Here is a 27,672-nt window from a genome sequence, read left to right as displayed (position 1 = left end):
TATTAATATTATTATAATTCAATGATACGTTTTCTTGGACACCCTGTATACCTAGTGTATCAATTTGAAAAATATTCGTTCTCCACGCGGGCCTGATGTGGCTCACGGTTCTGTTAGGCACGCGCACGTCCACAGCGTTCGGGTCCTCTCGGCTTCGTCTCATCGCAGCCGCTTTGATGGTGGTAGCGTCAGTCTCAGTCACAGACGTGGGCGACGTCACGGCTAACGCGCTGGAGAATGTGCGCCTTGGGCCGACTTCAAAGGGTGCGTCATATGCCCGACAGCGTCCGAGGAAACCCCAGAAAAAACCCAGACAGCGCAGAAGGCCCCGGGCTTCGAACCCGGGTACATCCCAGTCCCGACGTGACATGGTCAGCACGTTCACTACTGAGCCACGCGAGCTGGTGCAAGTCGCTTTGTGGTCCCTCACTGCTTGGTCACATTGTTGTCAAGCGGCCAATACGCGTCCACGCGCGGCGGTCCCCCTCGATGTGCCGTACCGTTTGCGTATAGCGGCTGCGCGCCGAGCTCTGGACTACCGATCTGCAGACGCGGTACACTCTCTTCGTGGCCGCCCCATAGCGTGTGGTACACTGTCTGACGTCACTTGCATCCCGCACGGCCGCGACTTTTTCTTTTTCCTTTCTTTTTTTTTAATGTGGTTGTAGGTGGCTCGCCGTTGTCGGCCCCACACAGGTGGGCTACATCACCAGTAACACCCTGGGGGAAAGTGCGTCGTGGGCCGACTTCTGGGGGAACCGCGCCGTGCCGACATATGTCTGACAGTGTCTGAGGAAAACACAGGCAAAACCCCAAACAGCACAACCGCCACCGGGATTCGAACCCGGGGACCTCCGGGTGCTTTCCGATTTGCTGCTGCTGCTCCAACCAGTGACGTGCCGAATAAGACGTCAGGAACCACGCCGACCTTGACAAAATATCCCTTCACACAGCTGTTTTTGTAACAAAAGTATCGCGTATTAACGCCAACACCACACGGCCGACGCAAAACTACGATCCGCAATACATGTCTGGCGGTCTCCTGAGGAATTGGAGTCTATATGAGGACGTAGATTACGAGATGTTAGCTGCGACAGGGTGGACGAGTCGCAGCAGTACTGAAGCGCAATCAAAGACGATTACCTAATTTGCATTATGACGTCTTTACTTTTGTATCTCGTTGAAATATACGTACATAATATCAAATGTACAAATTCTGAAATAACACTCGCACAATGAAAGATGAAAGTCACTGAAAAGTGTTAGCGAGCTGTAGGATTCCAACCCACATCTCCTGGATTGCCGGTCCAGTCCTTCTGTATATGCTGTTCCAGCCTCAGAATATCAGTTCTCTCATACTCGCACCATGTTGAGGGAACCCATTCATCAGTTAATGACTGACCGTCACTTCTCCTGACGACTAATTACGTTGTTCTCGTCCAAGGAGTTTTTCTTTTCTTTTCTTTTTTTTATCGATGCAAATAGTTGTAACCGTGCTGTAACCATGGAACGAAGGTGAAGAAGCTGCCGAAGATGCTCGTGTGCTCGTGGAGACAGCCGTCGGACTGAAGAGGAAGAACAAGAAGCACACAGAAGCGAGAACACGACCGTTGTCAAGTCCACCGCAGTTAACTCTTCGTTTGAAACCACATCACCGAGGCTGCCTTTCCAAAATGACTTCGACATTGAGCGACGAACAAACGGTAAGGTCAGCAGCAGTAACCAAAAAGCTAGCTCTCGCTCCGATAGATCTCAACATTGTGGTGGTGATATAGGAGTTGTCCGCCACGCACCTTGCCATTCACATTACGGTCATACAAATAGCGCTTGTAGTTCATGCATTCCATGATTGAATGGGAGATTCTTTACGCTGAGTATAAACATGTTCGGCGAACCCAGTGGTCATACCGAACAGATCACCCAAGTGTTACTTTCCGTTAAGATAATCCAATATTCCCGATTTCGGAGCTAGACTGCTATTTCTCTGATTGACTACTATTCTGCAGCCTATAGTGTCAGTCTTATCCTGCTACCCTTATGCCTGGTGCGCTAAAAATAGCTGCTGAGTTGAATGCCTAGAATGTACCCACCAGAAAATTCCTGTCTGTGGGATTGACGTTGTAGTGATACCTCCAACATTTGGAGCGCCCTTTTAACGACAAATTTTCCTATTACTGCGATTAGGAGTTCGAAGAAGTACAAGGTACAGTCAAGACCTTGCGACTCATTGTGGGAGCAGCATTCGTGGTACTTTGCCTGATCATTGCAGTTTCTATCGGTGTTGTGCTTTACGGTTGGAACTCAGGGAAAGAATCAACGTCAAGCGGTGATGACTTGCAGAAGCCACGAATGACGACGCCAACGAATTCGGCACCATCAGAAACAACGGCGGACACGGGCAAGAGAGACCAGGTCATGAAAAGAGTGTGCGACACTGAAGACTGTCACTACATGCGGTGGTTCATTGACACATCTGTTGACAAATCGCTGGATCCCTGCAGCAACTTCTTCAACTACGTCTGCAAAGGTGCCGTGAGTACCTTCAACGATAAACCTGGCCAGGGCATGTTGGCTCATGCCAATTTCAAAATAATATCGGACATGGAGCATTGGCTAATAAACGGACACGCTCAACCCCGAAGACAATCTGCATACCAGAAAGTAATCGCAACGTACCAGTCGTGCATGAATACCAGTCACCAGGCCTTCGATGAGAATAGAAGATACATAGAGAACCTTCTGAAGGGGCATCGAATGGCGCTGACCGATGGTTTAGATTTCGACCCGATGACCAAGCAGTTGGAATTCTGTTTTACAGACTGGCCGCTGATATACAACGTGGAGACGTTCCCACACCGCAGCAGCAATGAAGCTTTCATAGAAATGAGGCCATACTTGGTTACGCAACGCACGATTCAAGGAAACACCTCTGCTGAGCGGAAGGAGTTTGTGGAAACCGTTTTGAAAGCCATATTTGCCCTCAAAGATATTGACGACGCTACCGTTAACTCTGTCTTAGATGCCGAGGACGGTGTTTTTAACCTGACTGGTACGATGAATCATAGCGGGCTTATTATGCCTGTGGCTGAACTCGGCTTTGTCGAAAATGATCAGACACTTGCGAGGAGGTGGATCCATGCAATATCAAAGTACATTCGGGGTGACATTAACCAGATCAAATTGAGTACTAGCGTCGGCGCCGCTACGCTTTTCCATGATCTTTTTGGAAGCAATGCTCCAATCGCCAATGAGACTGTTGAAACAGCGTTAGCATGGATGTTAACATACACTTTGTATGATTCAGCTGGTTTGAAGGACTACAGAAATGACCGAAATCTAACCAGACGACGATGTTTATCCGATATCTTTTACATATTCCCTACGGTTGCCGGAGCTAAAGTGTTGCTGGAAGTCATTAACAGGTCAAGAGTGGACGCTGTAAAGGCAATGACGACCGAAATCGGTAAAGAAGTTGAGGTGTCATTCACGAAGTCGAGGTGGCTGGACGATGTCACTAAGAAACGAGCTCTGGAGAAAGTGTCACGTATTATCAGACTAATAGGGTATCACTACGATATGATGTCACCGCAAGAGTTCGACAGGTACATGAGATACGTTCCCGACATGGAGGGAGTGTACATAAAGAATATTATTGATGCTTTCGCAGGAAAAGCTAAAAGACTCTGGGAGTCCCCATTTGGGAACCCGAATTCCCTCAATTTGTCTATTCACCATTTCACAACGAAGATACCGATTTTCATCGTGAATGCCGTGAATTTCGTGTTGTTAAACGCGATCTTTGTGCCTGCAGCCACGCTGTCTCGTCCAATGTTCACCTACGGCGGTCCTCCAGAACTGAATTACGGTGCCCTGGGTCACATAATAGTGCACGAAATGATGCACAGCTTCGACGACTTAGGTGTTTATTTTAATGGTTATGGTGAATTTACCATGTTGTATACGCCGGAAAGTATGCAAGCGTTTAAAAGCCTGCAAGCGTGTCATTCAGACCAAATTGATCGTGCACCAAGAGCTAGGGCCTTTCTTCAGTATCCAGGAGAATACCTCGCAGACACAATGGCCATGGAATCTCTTACAAGGGCCTACAAAAAGGCATCTAATATTTCGAAGGTTACGCTGGGAAACGTGAAGGAGCTAACAAGCGACCAGTTGTTCTATGTAGCCTGGTGCCTTCAGTGGTGCGGTGTTCCTGCTCCTGGAATAGACCTAACCCATCCCGATTTGGACGAAAGGTGCAACGTACCACTCATGAACTCTGAACACTTTAGTGAAGCGTTTTCATGTCGCCGTGACGCACCTATGAATCCGTCCAGAAAGTGCCACTTCTTTTAGAGGTATCACTTAAACTGTTGCCTCAAATAAATTCCTCTAACGTATACGTATACGAGTACACAGGAGTTCTGTAGTTCGGTAATGTTCGAATTCTCTTTATGGAAAATTGGGGAACGAGCATTGGTTTGCAGAACATATGCATGGAGTAGTATGCGTAATTGGCACATATCTACACATTATGGGTAGAGCAGAGGCCACGAAACAAATTTCGCTTGAGCGCTCCAGCGGAGTACAACGGTACAACATACGAGATAAATGATACGCAAATTTACGAGTCCAGAATGAGAAGTCGAAGCAATGGCCTCAAGCAGTGCTGTTGATGAAAACTCGGCGACTGATGGTGGCGGAAATCGAATTCAAGGCTGTCCGACTGCTGGTTAAGTATGTCTCGGGCCCAGTTTCACCAACGCCGATCATCATTTGAATCGAGATCAACGGTACCTTACCTTGCTGCACTAAAGGGAGTTATTGCCACTCAAACATTCATCACGTCACCAACAAACATTTACAGAGAAGAATTGAGTGTTACCCTCAAGTTTCAGCAACCCTCGATCTCGGCTCGAAGTGTACGTGTCAAATACGTAGGCAAATGTTGAGGCATCAAATGCCTCTGCAGTTTTGCAGTTGCCATCTGGAAAGCAAACCACAAGGGAAGAGAAAAAAAAAGTCAACCAAACTAAAAAACAGCGCAATACTAGAATCGTTACAAATTAGAATACCCACGCGATGCCGTATAGCTATCTACCAAATACAGCCCATGTTTCTCTTGCCGCTGCTGTACTGCTGTAGTCGCTACGCCATCTCGTTGCCCTGTATCCCACTATGGTGTAAGGGCGTCGAAACACTATGCCGCGGTAATGTTAGGGTACCTGAAAACTGCACTCGAGCCACCAATTAAACGAAAAGGAAAATGTGAAAATGAAAAGTTAAAGCGTTTTTACACTACCACTTCTTCTCATCATGTTTATGGCCAGTGACGGAAACAATATAAAAACACGAGAACCATGCATTGCGAGACGTGAAACTACAATTGACGAAGTCATCGTGGTGTTGGTGCAGTGTCATTATGTGCATGTCTCTCTGCCTTCCCTTCTTTTCAGACAAAAGCATTTGCACTTTTTCAACATTTCAAGCCTCTTAACAATTCAGTTTCTCCGCCAAACATGCACTTTAAAAGCACAAAAATCGTTTCCCATAGAATGTCAGAGGGGGAACCGTTGGTACTGTTAACCCACTGTTTAAAAACGCGAGACTGACAACAACTAAACGAAACACACAGATCGCGCTGTCTGTGTTGTAGAGCTGTGTGGTGATCTTGTTGTCATTTTAGCGCTGTTACTAGGGTGTATCTTTTATATCGGTTTGTGATTTTTTTGTCTGGAGTCCAAGTTTGTGTACTTCAGTACATAATGGCAAACAAAATGGTAATAATAAAATGGTACATAATCTTGCGTAATGGTAATGGCAAAGTACCAGGGAAAAGGACTTTCAGTAGTGCACAAAGTACACGATTTGAAATGTGTAACTCAGAAATATACCTAAAGTACTGTGCAAGTACTCAAAAATGTACTTAAAGTACCACTTTAGCACCCGGTCACTGCTTAACCGTAACGCACGACCGTGTGGCCCACAGACACGCAAACGCCGCCAAGCAGTGAAGCTGGGTTGACACACTGAGCGTGTGCGCAATATCTCGCACCAAGTGTCAGAGCCTGACGGCACTGACGTCGCTGCGGGCCAGGCGGTCGCATGATAAGGTTAAATGTGCTGACGTCTGTATAACACAGATTCACTAGAGAAAATGGCGTTGATGGAAGCCAGCTCGTGGGGTGAACTCCATAATGGAAATGTCCGAGTCTGCGCACACAGAGCAACGGCAGTGGCCCTCTTGCGGGAGGAAAACATATTAGAGAAAGGGCTTTTCCTGCGACGGCAGTCTGTTTCTGCACAGGGACGTCGTCCAAGACAGGCGCCATAGCGGCAAACACAATGCAACACCTTATCAGCGCGAGTGAAGGCGAAGTGAGCCAGGGTTGCCAGATAGCAAAAGCTGCATGCAGCCAATTTTTTACCTCAGGCAGCTAAAATGTAGCCAACCAGGCATATTTTTTGTAGCAAAAACGTAGCCAAAGGACCACGACGTTTACCTTTGCTTTTTCACCTTGCCTCTCGAGGCTATGGTTTGGCTGACCAACTGCCTCAAATGTTTCCAAGTGCTGCTCATCTGTAGCCACGTTCCTAGTACTCAAGCCCCAACGGTTGTACGCAACTCATCTCCCGAACTCTAGACGGCGAATGTGCGCTAGATATGGAATTGCATCTAGTAGATATGACGTGGTGTTGTTTGTTATATGGAGATGACTTGAGGTAGTGTTTAGTACAGAGATAATGACATATACAAGAGGGCGGCTCCAGCCACGAAGCCTTCAATTGAGTTACTATAAAAACAGAAAGGTCCTCTATAGCATCGTATGAGTCATCACTGCTCAACTTCGCGGGAGGTCTTGGACGTACCGGTGTTGAACTAGACGTGGTGTGGTATGGACGCAGTTCTTTTTCTTTCTTTTTTTTTCTTCTTTTCGGGCAGCTGAAAGAGATGAAGTATGTTGGGGACTCCTGAGAAAGTGTGCTTAAAATCCCCGCAAATATCGTTTACTTGCGTGATGAGGGATTGCTCAGGAGGAACTCAGAAGATTTGCCAAAAAATAGCCAACTAGTCAACTCTGTTTCTAAGACGCCAAACGAAAGCGAAAGTAGCCCAATTTGGCTAGAAGTAGCCCAATCTGGCAACCCTGGGCCGAAGTCACAACGTGCCGCCTTACGAAGTATCTACAGGGTGTCCCAGAAAACGTGTAATTGAATTATAATAAAAAATCTACACCACCTAGAGACATGCGGTCAACGGTATTTGTTCTTACTGGGTTTTTGCCACCTCCTCATGTGAATGTCGTGTAACGTAAGTTTAATTATGTAAATTTTTGCGAGCTTAAGTCGGAAATTTGCCTAGTAAAGGTCACTTTTTTACCCCACCAATGTGAAGCGCGTGTCTAATTTACTCAATTTAATGATAATTGACAGGGATATTCAGGAGCTATCCCATCGGAAAAAATAGCCGAACATCATGCCCTACGGAGGTCGCACAGAATAGCGCACGATGAATTTTTCAGCGCAATCTGTGTCAGTCCGACCAAAGTAGGTTGGAAACCCAGCCCACCCCGGCATCGCAGAAAGAGATAACGCAGGCATGGCTTATCACGTCCGACTTTCGCTGGGATAATGGTTTCCCTTTCCCAATTTTAGGAACTGTTACTTTTTTTACTATCACTCTGTGGGCTGGCTTCGGAACCTCCTTTCGTCGGACTGCGAGCGATTGCGCTCAGAAAGACATCGCGCGTTATGGTCCGGTGCTCCGAAAAGCATGATATTCGGCTATTTTTTCCGATGGGATAGCTCGTGAATATCACTGCCAATTATCATGAATTTGAGTGAATTCGGCACGCTCTTCATATTGGTGCGGTAAAAAAGTGACCTTCCCTTGGCAAATTTCTGAGTTCAGTTCGCAAATATTTGCATAATTAAACTTGGGGTACATGACATTAACTTTACAAGGTGGCAAAAACCTAATAAGAACAAAGGCCGTTGACCGCATGATTCTAGGTGGCGTAGTTTTTTTATTATAATTCAATGACACGTTTTCTGGGACACCCTGTATACCGACGCTTCAACGTTGCCAATCACGAACGTTCAGCCCAGCCGCATGAAACGTCAAAAATGTAAAGACGATAGCGCTCTATGTCGTGCTCGACTGAGTCGTGTGTGCTTTATTTATTTATTTTATTTATTTATTTATTTCTTAGTGCCCACGAACGGAAATAGTCCATCGATTGTCGGAAAATTTTCAGCGCCACCAGCTAAACCATAGAAATGGAGAGTGATCGAAATGCTTCCCGAATCATGAGTCGTTTCCCTTTTTCGCAGCTGTTAGGGGTGGGAACATTATTCGTTGGGCGCAATAGAAATACCTTCTCATGCAGAAGCATGTATGCATATAACACGTATGTGCACTACAAAGCGCATTGCCGAGACGAAGGATAATTAGTTTTAGTTGGTCGCTTCTGCTCCTCCGATAACTTTTCCGAATCAGTTTTCTGCAAAGTGCGCATTGCGTAAGCTGAGTCGGAGGTCTCTGTCGTCTACGAAAAATCGGAATACCACTCATTCCGAATTTATCGGACGTCTTCCGTGCTCCCACTCAGCAGGAGCATGCGCAGAATGTGCGCTTACAAACAATATGACTGACAACCAGAGAAACAATATCGTTCGCTCGCGGCGTGCACTGCGAACTTCCGGTAAGCATGGTTGAGCGACAACCACGAGTAGCGGAACAACAAGTAGCGGATATACGACACCGGGCTCTTGACGAGGCGAAGTGCACTTGACAGAGTGTGGACTTTCCCTGTGTGGACGCCTAAGCCTAACTAATGATATGCAGGCGATTTTTGACTAAAAACTGTCGCCGGCGCAGAAATGCTCGGAGAAACATTGAGTGACGTTACATCTTCCTCAAGCATTGAGACAAATGCTTGTAACAAACGTTCGATGCGCGTACTGTAACTGGAACCTAACTTATGATACGTGTAAATGAAGTTAAAGCAGCAGTTTAGAGGCACCCAACTTTGTTTCTGTTTTTGGCAGTATGGAACGTTAGGCGGCCGAAAACAGTTTTCCCACAATTAGTGCAACCGTAGCGAAATTGGGACGCCTGCTATAGGCCCCTGAACCTCCCGTGCGCGGAACACTCTCCTTCGCCTTGACGACAGACACGTGATGTGACGCGTGTGGTAGGGACGCTCCTGATTGGACCTGGGATCACATGATCGAGGTGAGCAACACCTGGCAGGTCGGAGCACTGATCTCTATGTATAAAGGCTGGATCGCGCATAGGAGAGCGGCGCGAGCGGGAGAGAGGTGCGGCAACCGGCCGCCATGTTGGAGGGCCCACTGGCGCCGGCTGCTCCCATAGGAAACAATGGGAAGCGATTTGATTTGGAGTATTTATTGCGCTTTAAACGCTCCTCATTGCTGATTAGCACGCATCTTTCTTAGGAATCAGTGTGCTGATGTATTCCAAACGTGCTTCAGCCGTGTTCCTGTAGTTTTTAATGGTAATTGCCTTCTTTTTCTTCTCCGCTGCCTGTATTCCAAATAGGGGGTCGTAACTGTCGTGCACAGGGCGCATACGCATGAAGGTGAATTTGTGGAATGTCAACCTATAAAATTAATTATTTTTGCTCAGAAAGGTTTCACACTGTTTGTTATTGTAAGGTACTTCCGTTTTTATATTTTTTGTTTGTTTTCGTTTGTAGTTCGGTTTTCGTGTGGTGTTCCGCGGTTCTCTTTCATTATTATGTGGTTTGGTATTGTACGGTTCTCGTTTGACTTTTTCCATTATCGTATTATGTTCTACGAGTGTCTCTGTGTGTGTTCTGCAATAAGACCTCGATCCTTATTCTGAAGGGGCTCATTATTTTATTCACCACATCACCACCAGCAATGGGACGGAGTATAGACCCTGGCGATGAAACCCCCCTTCCTCATCTTAAAATAACGTTATTGTCACGAGTGCTTTGCAGCTGTTCAGCTGTCAGCGTATTTCACTACAGAAATTCGAAGCGCTGTGCACGAAGAGCATGCACATGCATGACTTATCACACACGCTGTAGGAGCGACTGCACATACGAGGTTAACACAGCAGTTTATTTACTTCCACCGTACCTCACAAATTAAAAGAACAGTGGAACAAATTGGCATATTGGCGCAGGTTCTGGATCCGCTTCTTCGGCACTGCTGAGCGACTGTGAGGGGGAACCTGCTAGCACAAGCGCATTGTTTATAGAAAATACATGGCCTTGAGATTTATAGGAGCAGCCACACATACTTTCTTAGTACGTAATGGCACCAGCGAGGTAGCAATGCAAACAAGTCCGAGTTGTGAGATGCATCACAGATGCAGATGAAATAAACAGATCTTTCCTCAAAATAAAGAGCTTACCTGTGAAAAATTATCCCTCTTTCTCTGTCGGTGTGAAGTGTACTCAAAGCTGCAACAAACTGGCATGACATGCCCTTTAGTTTAAAGTAAATTTTAAAAAATACGGGCAGCCCCGCTTGAACTAAATGCAGACGACAGAATACGTTGGGCCTACCAATATGGCGGCCGGTGACCACGCTGTGGAGCACCCTATGCGCGATCCAGCCTATACTATAGAGGTCAGTGGGTCGGAGAGTCTGCTACCGCTTCGGAGACGCATTGCGTTATCCGGCTCCGTGATGTCCGAAACGCAGGGTTTGAAAGCTGTTAACTACACGACCACGATTTTTTGCGACCGCTGACACCACGGGAAGAACGAGTGGTGCAGCCCGAAATTAACTGTGTTGTACAGCGATACCCCAGTGCTTCCCGACAGTGTGCTGCCTCTCTGACCGTTTTCACCACACAGTTAGTCGGTTCAGTGGCTAACAGATGGTGCCACAATACCGCCGTCATCGCTTGCTTTCTGCTACTGTGAGTTCTGAGATTGCACAGAAGCCACGGATATATTACTCTCGTGATTGCAACCTTATTTTGTCGTGCTGCATATGTGCTTTGTTTTTTTAGAGAACGTGATATAAACCATATAAAGAATACAAGTCAACAAGAAGCAGCTCGCAATGTTCGTAGCAGACGGTTTTTCCTACCAACGGATGATGGGGACTCTCTGCCACAAACGTCACACTGCAGTGTGTGATTTGAGAGAGTGGGTTTGCGATTTTGCAAATTAATTGCGCCACGTACTGCTTTACAAGATGACAGCAGTTAGTAAAGAGCAGTTACAAGATGACAGTAGTTAGCAAAGTATTTGCAAAGTACCAAGTTACTCGCATAAGCATTTAATATTCTACTCTAGTTACTGTAGACTTACATCATCACATGTAAAATAATGAAATCACGTCCGACGACCGATATCAGCTAGTGCGCTTAACTGAGCAGAATATTTTCCGCGAAAACACGTTGGAGACATTCCGTAGCCATTTCCTACGCCTCAGGATGTATCGTATATCGTATCTTCGTGTACGCCTCCGTCACCCGAAAAGTTTGAAAGCAAGATGGCGGACACTGTGCTGTTGTGGCACGAAAAAAATGTTAACGAAAGCACTCTTGATGACGACGGAAGCCTCAGGACTATTACTCAGGGACGTCGTCCAAGACAGACGCCGTAGCGGCAAACCCATAGCATCTTATCTATCCTTATCTTATCCAATGCATGCTGATCTTATCAGCGCGAGTGAAGGAGAAGTCAGTACAGACTACCTGCGTGGTGTCTCAACTAGCCGACACCTCACCTTTGCCATTCACCAACGTTCACCCCGGCCTCATGAAACGTCAGAAATGTAATGACAAATAGCGCTCTAGGCCATGCTGGACTGAGCTGTGTGTTCTTTATCGAAAAAAAAAACACAAAAGAACTCACCAGTTCACAATGCACAGCACAAAGCGCATTACCGAGGCGAAGGAGACTCTCTTAATAGGTGTAATATTGTCCTTCTACGCTTCGTTGTTCTATTCAAAATTTATTGTTCAATAATTCTCCTTAACGGGTTCAGCGGTCAAAAGCGCACTTTTTTCCTTTCCGAAAGGAGCTAGTAGACTTCCCGCCATCAAGTTACCTCTATCCATTCTTACGTCATTTGAAGAATTGTACTTTGCACTCTTAAAAATAAACTTCACCACGTAACACGCTCCTGGTCAACCATCAACCCGAATGACAGCGTCCTCGTTACTGATTTGTTGAAAACGGGAGGCGAAGCCTGTTTTGTAACCGTAACGCCGTACATAATCGGTATATGATAGGCTCCGCTTCTCGACATCAACAAATCAGGAGCGAGGACGCTGTCATTGGGGATGACGATTGGCTAGCAGCGTGCTATATGTGGTGAAGATATGGATGTATCAGATTCCTCTATACAAAAGGTGTCATAGCCACATAAGTCAAATTTGCCATTGACGTGGCTAGCACGACGTGGCTAGCTTCGTAGAGATGATAGCAGCTTTAAAGCTCCAGGACAGGTTTTATCTTCAGGAGGTAAAGAAGATTTCATTGGCTCCTAAATGGGAGAGGATGGTCAGTGAGGAAACCAAAATATGAAATAATGATCGTGCTCTTTCCGACTGCCTAATCAATCGCTAATCTATCGTGAAATGATAGGCCACGGTCTCATCCCTGTCTGGAAAGAGAAAAATGAGTCAACGACGTGCTCAAAAGCATTTCAATTTGGGAAGGGTCCTCCTGCAGGTCCATGTGCCCACTGCGGATTGCTTCCTATTATTACTTCGGATGGGACATGTTGTATTGGTCGTACCAGTACAGGCGGAGAGTGGAACACGATTAAAGAATAAAATGAATGAGAATGAACGACACTGGATGACAGACACACTTGAGCAAGAAAAATGTTTCGATTAGGCGACACCTGGATTAGCTCAAAGTGTGACCTCGAGCATTCCTTGTGACGGCTAAGACGAGACTTCTGGCTAATCTGAACAAGTATCCCATTTCTCTTGAATTTGTTACCTCGAAATCTCTATTTCGTATAAAGTGTAAGAAGTCGGGGGCATCAAGTACAGGACACAAGCGGCATGAGTAAAGTATGTGGAACCAGAGCCGTAGTGACGGAGGTGCGAGAGGTGCAGCCGCCACGGGCGCCCTCGCCAGAAAAGGCGCCGAACGGCAGGCCCTGTCAGGTTGATTGGAGAGTATAAAGCGCGAATCAAGATAATTTGAATTTACGATCTCGGCACTGCAAGTAAGCATATGTTAGTATTATTGTTATCATTTTGTTTCCTTAGAGGGTTTCTGATGGAAAATGGCGAAAAGGGCTGGACGCTTCACGTTTGCCATGCCCCATAGGCGCAAACTCGCCTTTCGACAGCTCTACGTGTCTTAGTGGGGTATAGGTAGGGAGTGACTTTTTCGGGTTAAACCCGATTCTGCCCGGTTAGTGCCCCCGAACTGACCCACGACCAATTCGGGTTAAACCCGATTTCTTCCCGATCTCCAGTCACTATGAAATCCTCAAGTGACGTTTCCACTGAAGACGAACAAAGGTCGCCACGTGTAACACATTTAAGAATGGGTCACTTACGCTCCCAGCAATACACCCATGTGGGTCAACACTGTCTCTGCTTTCGAGGATTACCGCTGGAAAATCACGATCCCGCAAAAAAAAAAGAAAAAAAAGTGAGATTAGGAAAGGACTCAATAGACAAGAGGAGAAACATAAACACCCGATAACATCCGGCACAATTATATATATTTATATATATAATTGTATATAATAATAATATATATATAATAAATACATATAATATATATAATTATATATATGTATAACAAAGGCACAATTATCGCCTGATTTTTACCCCCCCCCCCCCCCCCGAATCTGAGAAAGGCATTTAACCCGAAAAAGTCACTCCCTAGGTATAGGGGGTACTGGAAAAATCCTTGCTTCAAGGCATGCTCGAAGGTATGAGGTACAAGTCGTCTTCATGCGGTAGACCGTGCTGTACCTGCTGTGTACCTCACAAATCCGCAGCTTCCTCGTTCCGGAGCGGTTATGTACGCGCTGTCTAACGGTGTTCGCTTTTGTGTAACGTTTGTACACCTCATCCCACGTATCCCCGCTTCTTTGGAGAGGTGCACGACGGGCATTAGATTTAGTGTGAGGACTTCAAGCGTCCAACCCAATGTGATTCTCGGCTTAAACAAAAGTAATTGAACTGTTAAAGGACATTATGGGACAGCGCTCCCCTGTTGGTACATTGGAAGGCGAGCTCTGTCCCTGCGGTTGACACAACTCTTACTAGAATAACTATGGTCAATAAACAAAAGAGCAAAGAAATGTCTCTTTCTGGAGCTGATTGAGACGAAAGAGAACCATCTATAAAAGGATGCAATGAAAGGGTAAAACAGGGTAAATATCTCTCTCTGCGGAGCTCTTAGCCTTACTCAAAAGTGCGCAAGAAAGGCGACATGTATCTTATAAACCCCCCCCCCCCCCCCCTGTCAGGCACTGATTTAATCATCTCGATTCTCGTTTTGTGTTTTTAAACAGCTATCAACTTTTCATGACACCGAATGGAAGTTTGTATGTTTCGGAAATGAGGTAATGCATGAAACAGTGAGCTGTAAACAAACGTCTTGCAACCATGCAAATGTGTGCCTTAATCCCCATCCTGTTGTTGCATTACTGAAGAAAAGTCTTTGTCTACTGCAAGCACCATCTTTACACCGGATGGTTCTAAATGTGCTGGAAAGGGGAGTTTCCACAAATGGCGGAATTGCGGAGGTTTGAAACGATTACACCCTGATTACGCCCAAATTGAACATGAATAAACATGAAATTGGATAATCAAGCTTAGAAACACTTTACAAAAAAAAAAAAACTTAAATGCTTATACAGAAACTTCCTTAGAGCCGAAAAGCAAAAACCTTCTACAGCCTTTTAATACCAAGATCATCCACATCCGGTTGTCCATTCTCCCGATTTATTACAAAATATGAGCGTATGTAACGCGGTCCTTCACGGACATATATTGCCCTGTGGCACGATATCGCGAGTTGAAGGTGGGGCAAGCATCCCTCCGCTACTGAGCAGCGTAAATCCAACACCGTATCCTATATTCCCTTCCCTGCCTGCCAGGTTCCCTTCAACCTGTTGAATCGGAAGCCCTTGAAAGAGCGCCCCTTTTTTGGAAAGTAGGAAAGGGGGTGACAAAAGCAACAGAAAGACCTGCTGTGCTTGGGAAAGTACGTGTCTCCTACTCTGTGTTCCCAGTCTCGTGTTTTAATGCGTTAGCGTTAGAGTACCCGCTACGAAAGAATCGCGGCGTGGTATGTCTGTACCCACGGCGCTCCGTGCATGCGCGGTGTGTGGAGGGGGAAGAAGAGGGCGCGTGAGGGGCGACGCGGCGCGTCCGCAGTGCAGCTGTGATGGTCGACATGTTCAGACGTGTCTGGATGGTTAAGAAGGATGAGCAGAGGAGCGGCGGCGAAAGAAGTCTGAGGCCACGAAACGAAGCCGCAAAGCTTAATCGAGGAAGCACGAAAGGCTCGTCTGGCTGCGAATGCTGTCTTGCGTTAGCGTTGTGAAGGGTTGTGACGGTTCGTTGTAGGGTGGTGCGCCGTTGTCGAGAGGAGATCCTAAAAACGTTTTCAAATTTTAATGCTAAAACAGTTCTGTCGGATCCATCGATAGATCGACTACCATGATTTTTTCCGGCCTGCTTGGTATGGCAATGCACACTTTCCAGCAGGCAGTCTTGTGGCTGTGTTGCATCGGCCTTGTTTGTTTTCTGTGCACAGTGGCCGCAAATTTTTCGGTGAAAGGACCCTGTTCGACACGTTTATATGTTTCTGCCGTTGTAAGCACACGAGTTTTTAACTGCACTGAGTATAAGAATGAGCACTGTTTTTTTTTTGTTATTAGTTGCTCCGGGGCGGGGTCCTGAAAAATAACGTTCCCAAAAAAATGTCCCCTAAAAAAGATGTAACCTGAAAGAAATGTACCCTGAGGCACAGCACATCCACTTTTGATACGCATGGACTTACAGAATTTGGAAGTCGACTTTTCACTACACTGCGATTATACGAATTTTTCGAACACCAAAGCGAGTGGTCGTACATTATATTGGATTTTCGAATTAAAGATGGAATTCAACGTTCATCGCAGCCCGCTGATCGGCCCCGTTGGATTGCGTATTATACCGTGAACTGAAAACGCGTTTACTCCGTTACGCTGTAGAAATGTCTGAAATTCCTCGGGGCCGTTATTCGACACGACGACATGTGGTATCCAGAAGGAAGCAAATAAGGGCCTAACAACCTTCACCGTATTATACGCGGTTGTGGATGTCATAAGCTTAACCTCGAACCACTCGGAATAAGTGTTGATTAATCACAGAAACGACTTCTCGTCTTTTTCAACAAAATTCATATGAACACATGGGAACTTATATGAACTCGTTCTCATGGTTTGGAACACCATGGCCTCGAGTATAAAGGGGCGGACGTCAACGTTGAATGTATAATCTGACACATATTCACACTTCCATGCCATATACCATACTATACCATACCATACCGGCGCTTCGAGTTGTTGATGCATGGTGGGCCACTGTGCTCCGTGCGAGGCCCTTCATTGTAGGGGTACTAATGTGCCCAGAGTGCAACAAAGCGAGGACAGCGTCGCACAACCAAAAAGGGGTAACTACACGATTCACTCATGTGACACGAACCCCAATACCGCTAGCTCATGCTGCGAACAAAGTACCGTTTAAAATAATCGGGTACGCTCTTGGGACAACCACTCGGAATACAATATTATCAGGACCCCCTAGCACCTTACCTTTCTTGGTTTCTCTCTCGATACCTTTCGAAGTTAACGGGAGGCCTTGCGTTGGTGCAAATTAAAGGATACGGTCATCCTTGTCCACATAATGCCCACTACCAAGAAAGGCCGTCTGCGTTGCAAAGGAGACTTCCCTTGTCATTGGTTATTTTGTAGCTGTGGGATATCTGGTGTCTACCGCCGTCCGCCAGCCCCGTACTCTCGCGGCAGCAAAAATGGTGGACCCGGTCAAAGAGATGTATTTCTGTATGGTTATCGTTCCTGATTCCAAGAGAGGGCAGCGTACGACCTTGTGTGGTAATTTGGGTACATGATAATTGTCACAAAAAGGCATACGCCTCCGCCTTTTCGAATCAGAAGCGATCAGCCTATCATTCGTGGCTATATTGTTGGTGCACACCGTGTCATGCGGTGTATTGCTTTTAAAGTGACTGCTGTACAACCCTTCTTTTTTTTCTTTTTTGTGACAGCGCATGGAGCGGTTCTGAAACCGTCGCCAAGTTCGGCAACACTTTTCGGCCCTAAAAAGGCACGTAATTCTGTAACATCTTTGGAACATCCCTGGAACTTTCAACACAGCTTCCACTGCATTGCTTGGTGAGTGCAGTCCCGTACTATATATTTCGTGCCGCATATTCGCGACTCCAGTGAACTATAGGTGGCGCCCCGAAATTCCAAGATGGCGGACGAGTGCAGGTCTCCCGAGCCAAGCGAGCGTACGGACTGCAGTGTCGACCGAAATATGTTAATCTGTTTCAGTTTTTCACATGCATAAATTGACGTGCTTCATGACAAAGGAGTTAATTTTGTCTTCTTGTTATCTCATACTGTGCCAGTTCAACTCAGAGAAGTAGGCAAAAAAGTTTCCGTCGTCGGAGTTTGTTCACAAAGGTGAGTCGAACGAACGAAGGAGGCATTTTAGAATCTAAAGGCCCGTTCCGACATACAGCGCTTTGCTCCAGAGCACTGGAAAACAGCGCTGTTTTTTTCTCCTCTCCCGGCTGCGACTCGACGGAAAACAGCGCTCGGCGAAGTTGAGATTGGGTGAACTTTCCCATCGCTGTCTCCCAGCGATAGGCTCCCTGAACCAATGAGAACGCGGAGCTGCGTTCACGTGACGGGGCTGCCTTTTTTTTTTTTCGCTTCTTGTCGCCGTGACTGCACGTGATCGCCGATCACGTGGTATCACCATGTACAGCGCTGGGACAAGCGCTGCAAGTGCGAACCCCACAGTGGAAATACAGCGCTGTTTTGCAGTGCTGTTGTGCAGCGCTGTGGAGCAAAGCGCTGTATGTCGGAACGGGCCTTAAGAAGGCAAAGCAGCGATTAGTTTCTCAAGAAGCGTCACTTAGCATGTGTTTTGGAATGTGGATTAGTAGTCTGCAAGGTACTGCCATTTTTGAGTTTCTCCTCCGAGAGTCCCGTATTATGTCAGTGCTGCAAATGAACAATTAACAGCTCCGTTCGAAGTGTAGTGTCTCTAGGAATTGGATAGTTCTTGTCCGAACTTTGATGCTCAAGTAATCGTAAAAAATTGTGATGAACAAGTTAACGTACACATGGGCATTTGCAAGAACTCAAGAGATCACGTCTTTGTTTGGTTTGGTGATGACAAAACGTGCTCATATGACGTGACGTTTGCATAACTCTGACTGCGTGTCAAATGCACACGTGAACGATACATATTTTGAAATCCCTTGGCACACACGCGTATATCTGACACTTTGTCTTCACTTAACACCATACATGTGCAATTATTTAACATGCCATATGTTGCGCGGCGAAAATATGAGCGCTGCAAACATGCTCTGGCACAGTGAAGTATTCTTTTTCTGCACTGCTCTTGGTATTCACGTACAACTTGGTTGATACTTTTATCTTTGCGAGTCGTTCGTTGATACGTGTGAGACAGCAGACATAAGCTTTCTCTCGCAGAGAACACCCATTGCTTGTCTACGCCGCATTAGTACGGTGATATTGTTTACTTTGCATGAGGTTTGAAAATGCGTACATGTCAGCAAGACAAAGACATGCCGGTTGCTTGTTCTGTATTCCGAAGATTATTATTATGATTAAATCCGCGGCGACACAGTCGATCACGAAAGCGTTTGATGGGTCAACACATATGAGAATTCCGTTCCGTTATTCTTGATTAGGAAATGATGAAAAGAAAGCGTGGTGTACGTATTTCCAACATGCTGAGAAGATATTCGTACTGCAACATTCCTGTTTTCGATTTCGATACATTCTTTGTGGCCAGCTTTCTGTCCATAAGCAGGGGAAACGTGTTCCGCTGTACTGCTTCCCTACCTCGACGCTATCTTGAACCTGCACTCGCAGCTTTTCGAAATCTCCGCCAGGTGGCTACGGCTTCGCTGGAGTCGCGAATACGCACAGATGGCACGAATAATTTACACTTGTACTGTCTAACTCGTGTTCTATGCTCCTGTAAGTTTACCAATAGTCTTTCTACACCTCTTATCGATCCTTACCACATATTATAATATCGTCAATGTAGCAAGCTCTATACGGAAGTGGGAGGGGGTCGGTGGGGGGGGGGGGGGGCGTCAGGTTTATTCTCACCCGGGCGAAAGCTCGCCTCGGGATGGTTCTGCTTGGGAGTAGGCATACACGTAAAGTGAATTCACCTACACCTCTCTGGATACACGCTGCACCCCGTATAGGACGAACGATAATTTCGACCACCCGGTTTTTTTTAACGTGCTACGGAAATATCAGACACGCGTTGCTGGAAAGAATATCTATTTCCCGGCATTTTCTACAAATTAACGGATACTTAGGAAGCAATGAATACGTCTTCGTTTGACTCCAAGGGGCGTTTAAGTACACGAAGTATGGCTAGTGGGTGGTGGCATAGGTGGGTATTTTGGTGAAACCTCACTCGCCCTCACCCTCACGGCCCTCACGGGCACATGCCCTCACTCGCCCTCACCCTCACCGCCCTCACGAGCACATGCGCTCACTCGCCCTCACCTTCACCGCCCTCAGGAGCACAAGCGCCCACTCGCCCTCATCCTCACCGCCCTCAGGAGCACAGACCCTCACTCGCCCTCACCCTCACCGCCCTCGTGAGCACATGCGCTCACTCGCCCTCACCCCCACCGCCCTCAGAGGCACAGACCCCTCGCCCTCACCCTCACCGCCCTGACGGGCACATGCCCTCACTCGCCCTCACCATCACGCACTCACAAACGAAAGCCCTCACCCATGAGGTTCTTACCCTCATAAGGACTCCTGTGAGTACACTCATGAGGTTGTGCCCCTCATGAGACCCCCTGTAAGTGCACTCATGAGGTCTGATGGGCGCCTGGTCTCTGTGAGTGAAGTCACTGGTGAGGCCCGAAGTGTGTGAGGTCAGTATGAGGGCATTCAGAAATGAGGTCAAATGACGCATACTAGACGTGCGCAAATTAAATTATGAAGGCATTGATGATATGGTTCCAGCGACCCAACTACCGGCTGTGTGCTCTTTAAAGGGCTGGTGTGCCCGCTTTTAGCAATTTCGTCTACGTCGCGCTGGGAACACAGCAAATCGTCCTGAGCTGACTGATTACTTGGCAATATGGTTCCATCGACCCATATACAGGAAGGGTGCACTTTAAAGGTCTGGTGTGCACGTTTTTACATTTAGTCTGTGTCGCGCTGGGAACACAGCAAAGCGTCCTGAGCTGACTGATTACTTCGTGATATGGTTCCAGTGACCCAACTACCGGCAGGGTGCACTTTAAAGGGCTGGTGTGCCGGTTTTTAGCAATTTCGTCTACGTCTCGCTGGGAACACATCAAAGCGTCCTGAGCTTACTGATTAATTGGCGATATGGTTCCAGTGACGCAACTACCGGCAGGGTGCACTTTAAAGGGCTGGTGTGCCCGTTTTTAGCAATTTCGTCTACGTCGCGCTGGGAACAAAGCAAAGCCTCCTGAGCTGACTGATTACTTCGTGATATGGTTCCAGTGACGCAACTACCGGCAGGGTGTACTTTAAAGGGCAGGTGTGCCCGTTTTTAGAATTTTCGTCTATGTCGCACTGAGAACACACAAGGCCCAGGACACTTGGCTGTGTTCCCAGCGCAAAATAGATGAAATTGCTAAAAACGTGCACACGAGCCCTTTAAAGTGCACCCTGCTGGTAGTTGGGTCGCTGGAACCATATCACGAAGTAATCAGTCAGCTCAGGAGGCTTTGCTGTGTTCCCAGCGCAAAATAGACGAAATTGCTAAAAACGTGCACACCAGCCCTTAAAGTGTACCCTGCCGGTATAGTTGGGTCGCTGGAACCATATCATGAAGTAATCAGTCAGCTCAGGAGGCTGTGTTGTATTCCCAGCGCGACGTAGACGAAATTCCTAAAAATCGGCACACCAGCCATTCAAAGTGCATCCTGCCAAGTCATCAGTCAGATCAGGACGCTTTGCTGTGTTCCCAGCGTGACATAGACGAAATTGCTAAAAAACGTGCACACGAGCCCTTTAAAGTGCACCATGCCTCTAGCTGGGTCGCTGGAATCATATCACCAAGTAATCAGTCAGCTCAGGACACGTGGGGATGCTCCCAGCGCGACGTAGACGAAACTGCAAAAAGCGGGCACACCAGCCCTTTAAAGTGCACCCTGCCGGTAGTTGGGTGGCTGGACCATGTCACCAAGTAATCAGTTAGCCAAGACGCTTTGCTCTGTTCCCAGCGCGACATAGACGAAATTGCTAAAAACGGGCGTACCAGCCCTTTAAAGTGCACACTGCGTGTAGTTGCGTCGCTGGAACCATATCACCAAGTAATCTGTCAGTTCAGGACGCTTGGCTGTGTTTCCAGCGCGATGTAGACGAAATTGCTAAAAACGGGCACACCAGCCCTTTAAAGTGCACACTGTGTGTAGTTGGGTCGCTGGAACCATATCACCAACTAATCCGTCAGCTCAGAAGGCTTGGCTGTGTTCCCAGCGCGACGTAGACGAAGTTGCTAAAAACGGGCACACCAGCCCTTTAAAGTGCACACTACGTGTAGTTGGGTCGCTGGAACCATATCGCCAACTAATCCGTCAGCTCAGGACGCTTGGCTGTGTTCCCAGCGCGACGTAGACGAAATTGCTAAAAACGGGCACACCAGCCCTTTAAAGTGCACACTACGTGTAGTTGGGTCGCTGGAACCATATCACCAACTAATCCGTCAGCTCAGGACGCTCGGCTGTGTTCCCAGCGCGACGTAGACGAAATTGCTAAAAACGGGCACACCAGCCCTTTAAAGTGCACACTGCGTGTAGTTGGGTCGCTGGAACCATATCACCAACTAATCCGTCAGCTCAGGACGCTTGGCTGTGTTCCCAGCGCGACGTAGACGAAATTGCTAAAAACGGGCACACCAGCCCTTTAAAGTGCACACTGCGTGTAGTTGGGTCGCTGGAACCATATCACCAACTAATCCGTCAGCTCAGGACGCTTGGCTGTGTTCCCAGCGCGACGTAGACGAAATTGCTAAAAACGGGCACACCAGCCCTTTAAAGTGCACACTGCGTGTAGTTGGGTCGCTGGAACCATATCACCAACTAATCCGTCAGCTCAGGACGCTTGGCTGTGTTCCCAGCGCGACGTAGACGAAATTGCTAAAAACGGGCACACCAGCCCTTTAAAGTGCACACTGCGTGTAGTTGGGTCGCTGGAACCATATCACCAACTAATCCGTCAGCTCAGGACGCTTGGCTGTGTTCCCAGCGCGACGTAGACGAAATTGCTAAAAACGGGCACACCAGCCCTTTAAAGTGCACACTGCGTGTAGTTGGGTCGCTGGAACCATATCACCAACTAATCCGTCAGCTCAGGACGCTTGGCTGTGTTCCCAGCGCGACGTAGACGAAATTGCTAAAAACGGGCACACCAGCCCTTTAAAGTGCACACTGAGTGTAGTTGGGTCGCTGGAACCATATCGCCAACTAATCCGTCAGCTCAGGACGCTTGGCTGTGTTCCCAGCGCGACGTAGACGAAATTGCTAAAAACGGGCACACCAGCCCTTTAAAGTGCACACTGCGTGTAGTTGGATCGCTGGAACCATATCACCAACTAATCCGTCAGCTCAGGACGCTTGGCTGTGTTCCCAGCGCGACGTAGACGAAATTGCTAAAAACGGGCACACCAGCCCTTTAAAGTGCACACTGCGTGTAGTTGGATCGCTGGAACCATATCACCAACTAATCCGTCAGCTCAGGACGCTTGGCTGTGTTCCCAGCGCGACGTAGACGAAATTGCTAAAAACGGGCACACCAGCCCTTTAAAGTGCACACTGCGTGTAGTTGGATCGCTGGAACCATATCACCAACTAATCCGTCAGCTCAGGACGCTTGGCTGTGTTCCCAGCGCGACGTAGACGAAATTGCTAAAAACGGGCACACCAGCCCTTTAAAGTGCACACTGCGTGTAGTTGGATCGCTGGAACCATATCACCAACTAATCCGTCAGCTCAGGACGCTTGGCTGTGTTCCCAGCGCGACGTAGACGAAATTGCTAAAAACGGGCACACCAGCCCTTTAAAGTGCACACTGCGTGTAGTTGGATCGCTGGAACCATATCACCAACTAATCCGTCAGCTCAGGACGCTTGGCTGTGTTCCCAGCGCGACGTAGACGAAATTGCTAAAAACGGGAACTTCAGCCCTTTAAAGTGCACCCTGCCGGTAGCTGGATCGCTAAAACCATATCACTAGTGTCTTCATAATTTGCCCACGTCTCGTAAGCGTCATTTGACCTCATTTCTGAATGCAATCATACTGACCTCACACCCCTCAGGCCTCACCAGTGACTTCACTCACACAGACCTGGCTCCCCTCAGACCTCATGAGTGCACTCACAGGAGGTCTCATGAGCGGCAAAACCTCATGAGTGCACTCACAGGAGACCTCGTGAGGGTAAGACCTCATGAGTGCACTCACAGGCGACCTCATCAGGGTTAAGAACCTCACGAGTGCACTCACGGATGGCCTGATCGCGGGCTTGCCCTCACTCACCCTCACCTCCAAGGCGTGAGGTGAGGCTGAGGGGCACTCATGAGGGCCCTCATGAGTGAGTTCGCCCAGCTATGTGTGGTGGTGGTGGGTGGTGGTGCTTCGGATAGAGCTCGCCGTTGTCGGCCTCACAGAGGCGGGCAACGTCTCACGCACGACTAACGCTCTGGGGGTAATGTGCATCCTGGGCCGACTTCTAAGGGGAATGTGCGGACGTATGTATCGAATTGGAAGCTTTGTCGTGAACCAGTGAACACGCATGTGGTAATGCCCAACAATGCCCGTAGAGTGCGCTTCTAAACAGCATTTCCCAGGGTGCCTGAATACTATCCTCCCATCTGCACAGAGGGAGCTACTATTCAAGCCCCCTACTGTTTCCTATATATCTTATTCCTATTTCCGATATTATATATAAGTACTATGAGTGTTTAACTAATTAAACAGCTGTAACTGTGTTGTAAATTGGAACGATAGTGAGGAAGCCGACGAAGGTGCTCGTGAACACAACCGCGAACGAAGAAAGAACCCAGCACTGTGGTGGAAGAAGAAGAACCCAACAGTGAGAAGAAGGGGATCACAGACCGCTGTCTCGACTGAAGCAGTGAGCGCTTCCCTGGATCCAGGCCGCCTTTGCGAAATGGCTACAGAAGTGTACGACCAACAAACAGTAAGGTCAGCAGTAGTAAAAAAAAAAAATGAATGCCAGCGCTTTCCCAGATGCGTCACAATACTCTGATGCTGACGTAGGATGTATATGTTCTGCCCTCCACGTAACTTAGCCATCCATTTCTGTCTAGATTTGTTCACATTATGCTGATACAAATGACGCTTGTAGTTCATGCACTCCATGGCTGAACGACAGAATGCGTACGCCGAGAAAACCACGCGTTCGCCAAACCAAGTAATCATCCAATATTACTGATATTAACCCTAAACTGCAATATTACTTGCTTAACCACTTTCCTGCAGCATGTTGTATGGGCGTATCTCGCTACGCTGATGTTCGGTTCACTGAAAGCAGCCGTAAGCTTCATGTGTTGAACGTCACTACCCTAAACTCCTTCTCTCTGCTACCCGAGCTGTAGTATCTACAACATATTAGCATAGCCCTTTTAACAAGAAATTTTCTCATTATTCCTATTAGAAATTCGAAGAAGTGCAAGATGCTGTGAAGACCTTGCGAGTCTTTGTGGCAGCAGCATTCGTGGTACTTTGCCTTGTCACTGGAATCTCTATCGGGGTTGTGCTTTACGGTTGGAAGTCAGGGAGGCCCTCGACATCAAACGTTGATGACTTGGAAAAGCCACGAAGGACGATGCCAACGAGTTCAGCACCATCAGGAACAACGGCGGACGCAGGCACGGGCGACCAGGTCACGAAAAGAGTGTGCGACACTGAAGACTGTCACTACATGCGATGGTTGATTGGCACGTCTGTTGACAAATCGCTCGATCCCTGCAGCAACTTCTACAACTACGTCTGCAAAGGCGCTCTGAGCGCTTTCAAAGGCGAACTTGATCACGGCATGATGTTTAATATGTACGTAAAATTGGCATTTAACATTGAGCAGTGGTTAAGAAACGGGCGCGCTCAACCTCGAAATCAATCTGCATATGAGAAGGTGATCGCGACGTACCAGTCCTGCATGGACGCTAGTGATCAAGCTGTTGAAGCGAGTAGGAGATACGTCGAGGACTTTCTGAAGGGCCATCGAATGGCATTGACAGAAATTTTAGATTTCGACCCGATGACCAAGCAGTTGGAATTTTGGTTCGCAGACTTGCCGTTGATGTTCGCGATTGAGCCGTTCCCACGTCGCAGCATAAATCAGGTTTATATACAAGTCGTCCCGCACATGATTCTGCATCGGACAATTCATGGGAACACATCTGTCGATCGAAAGGCGTTTGTGTAAACCGTTTTAAGGGCCATATTTGCCGTCAAGGATATTGACGGCGCTACCGTTGACTCCGTCTTAGAAGGCGAAGACAGGATTTTCAACCTGAGCACAACGCTGGATTGGAATGAGCTTATTATACCTGTGTCTGAACTGGGTTTGTTTGAAAATGATCAGACGCTTGGGAGGAGGTGGATCCACGCAATAGAGAAGTACCTCCGGGATGACATCACGCAGATCAAATTAAGAACTCCCGTCGGCGTCGCTATGCTTTTCAGTGCTTTCTTTGGAAGCAATGCCGTCATCGCTAACGAAACAGTTCAAGCAGCAGTAGCCTGGATGTTAACATACAACTTGTACGCTTCAGCTGGCTTCGATGACGATAGAACTGATATCACTCGAACCAGACAACGATGTTTATCTGATATTTTTCAGATATTCCCATCAGTTGCGGCTTCCAAAGTGTTGCTGGAAATCGTTAACAGGTCAAGAGTGAACGCTGTGAACGCAATGATGGACGAAGTCGGCAAGCAAATTAGGGTGTCGTTCATGAACTCGAAGTGGCTGGACAACGATACCAAGAAACGAGCGGTGAAGAAATTGTCTCTCGTGATCAGGCTTCTAGGGTATCACTACGACATGATGTCACCCCAAGAGTACGACATTTACTTGAAATATGTTCCTGACATGAAGGGAGTGTACATACAGAATATTCTCGATGCTTCCAAAGGACAAGCCAAACATTATTGGGGGGCATGGAAGCCCAATGCCCTCAATTTGTCCATTCACCAGCAGACAGTTTCCATACCACTGTACGCCGTGAATGGCGTAAATTTCGGTGGTTTAAACATGATATTTGTGCCTGCGGCATCATTCTACCGTCCACTGTTCACTTACGGTGGTCCTCCGGAACTCAATTACGCCGGTGTAGGCCACATAATAACGCACGAAATAATGCACAGCTTCGACAACAATGGTGTTTATCGCAATGGTTATGGTGATGTGGACCCGTGGTTTACGAATCAAAGTATCGAAGCCTTTGGAAACTTGCAAGTCTGTTATTCAGATCAAATTGATCGTGCACCAAGAGCTCGGGCGTTCCTTGACTACCCCCACGAATACCTAGCAGACACACTGGCCATGGAATCTCTTACGAGGGCCTACCAGAAAGCGTCTGCCATTTCAAAGGTCACCCTGGGTAACGTCAAGGGGCTAACAAGTGATCAGCTGTTTTACATAACGGGGTGCCTTATGTGGTGCGGTGTTCCTAGCCTGGTGAAAAGCGGAACCCATCCTGATCTGGACGAAAGGTGTAACGTACCGTTCGTAAACTCTGAACACTTCAGTGAAACTTTTTCGTGTCGCCCTGATGCACCCATGAATCCGTCAAAAAAGTGCCGCTTCTTTTAGAAGTGCGCTCAAACTGCTGCCTCCTCAAATAAACATTTCTAACGTACACCTTGCATGGAGTATACACTATGTAGTATACAAATGGTTCTTGATGATCCACATTGAGTTTGCGTGCCCGCACGCATTTTTGCTGGTATATGCGCGCAATATGTGCATTGAACAGTCACTTTCAAATGATTTTGGACAAATCCATGGTACGATCATGTGAATGACTGTGGTCTTACGGCATAAGTTTGACAGTACAGGATGTAATTGGCAGCGCCGGACTCACTACCAGAATGTGTTGGTGGCCGAGTTCGGTGGGGTCACCTGAAAAATTTCATGGGGGTGTTGCAAAAGTGCAGGGAGGGTATATCCCCCTGCTCTGGACAGAGGTTGCGAAACAGACCATGTATTCATTGATCTCAGAAAAGGTTTGGATAAGGTCTCTCACGCCTTCCTGCGAGATAATACACGCTAACAGTGGCCCTCTTTCACACTCGCGTCGTATCCTATAGAGGCTGTCCAGCGCAACACAATCGGCGCACGCGAACGCATAGCCGGCTAGAGACCTTGTAGCGG

The 27,672-nt window shown here is 47.4% G+C and overlaps 2 protein-coding genes across 2 annotated transcripts; both read left to right on the top strand.

The window, feature by feature from the left end:
* Window positions 1-1,534: 1,534 nt before the first annotated feature.
* LOC135384070 (uncharacterized) lies at window positions 1,535-27,157 on the top strand. Its single transcript, XM_064613315.1, has 4 exons — window positions 1,535-1,703; window positions 17,268-17,394; window positions 24,279-24,471; window positions 24,949-27,157. Exons 3-4 carry the CDS (start codon window positions 24,442-24,444, stop codon window positions 25,717-25,719), a joined length of 801 nt encoding a protein of 266 aa, XP_064469385.1. The 5' UTR covers window positions 1,535-1,703; window positions 17,268-17,394; window positions 24,279-24,441; the 3' UTR covers window positions 25,720-27,157.
* LOC135385053 (endothelin-converting enzyme 1-like) lies at window positions 26,212-27,111 on the top strand. Its single transcript, XM_064614229.1, has one exon. It carries the CDS (start codon window positions 26,212-26,214, stop codon window positions 27,109-27,111), a length of 900 nt encoding a protein of 299 aa, XP_064470299.1.
* Window positions 27,158-27,672: the final 515 nt, after the last annotated feature.

The sequence above is a fragment of the Ornithodoros turicata genome, chromosome 2 (genome assembly GCF_037126465.1).
Source record: "Ornithodoros turicata isolate Travis chromosome 2, ASM3712646v1, whole genome shotgun sequence".
Lineage (NCBI taxonomy): Eukaryota > Metazoa > Arthropoda > Arachnida > Ixodida > Argasidae > Ornithodoros > Ornithodoros turicata.
The sequence above is the reverse complement of the archived record's forward strand: the minus strand, read 5'-3'. Positions and strand labels throughout refer to the sequence as shown.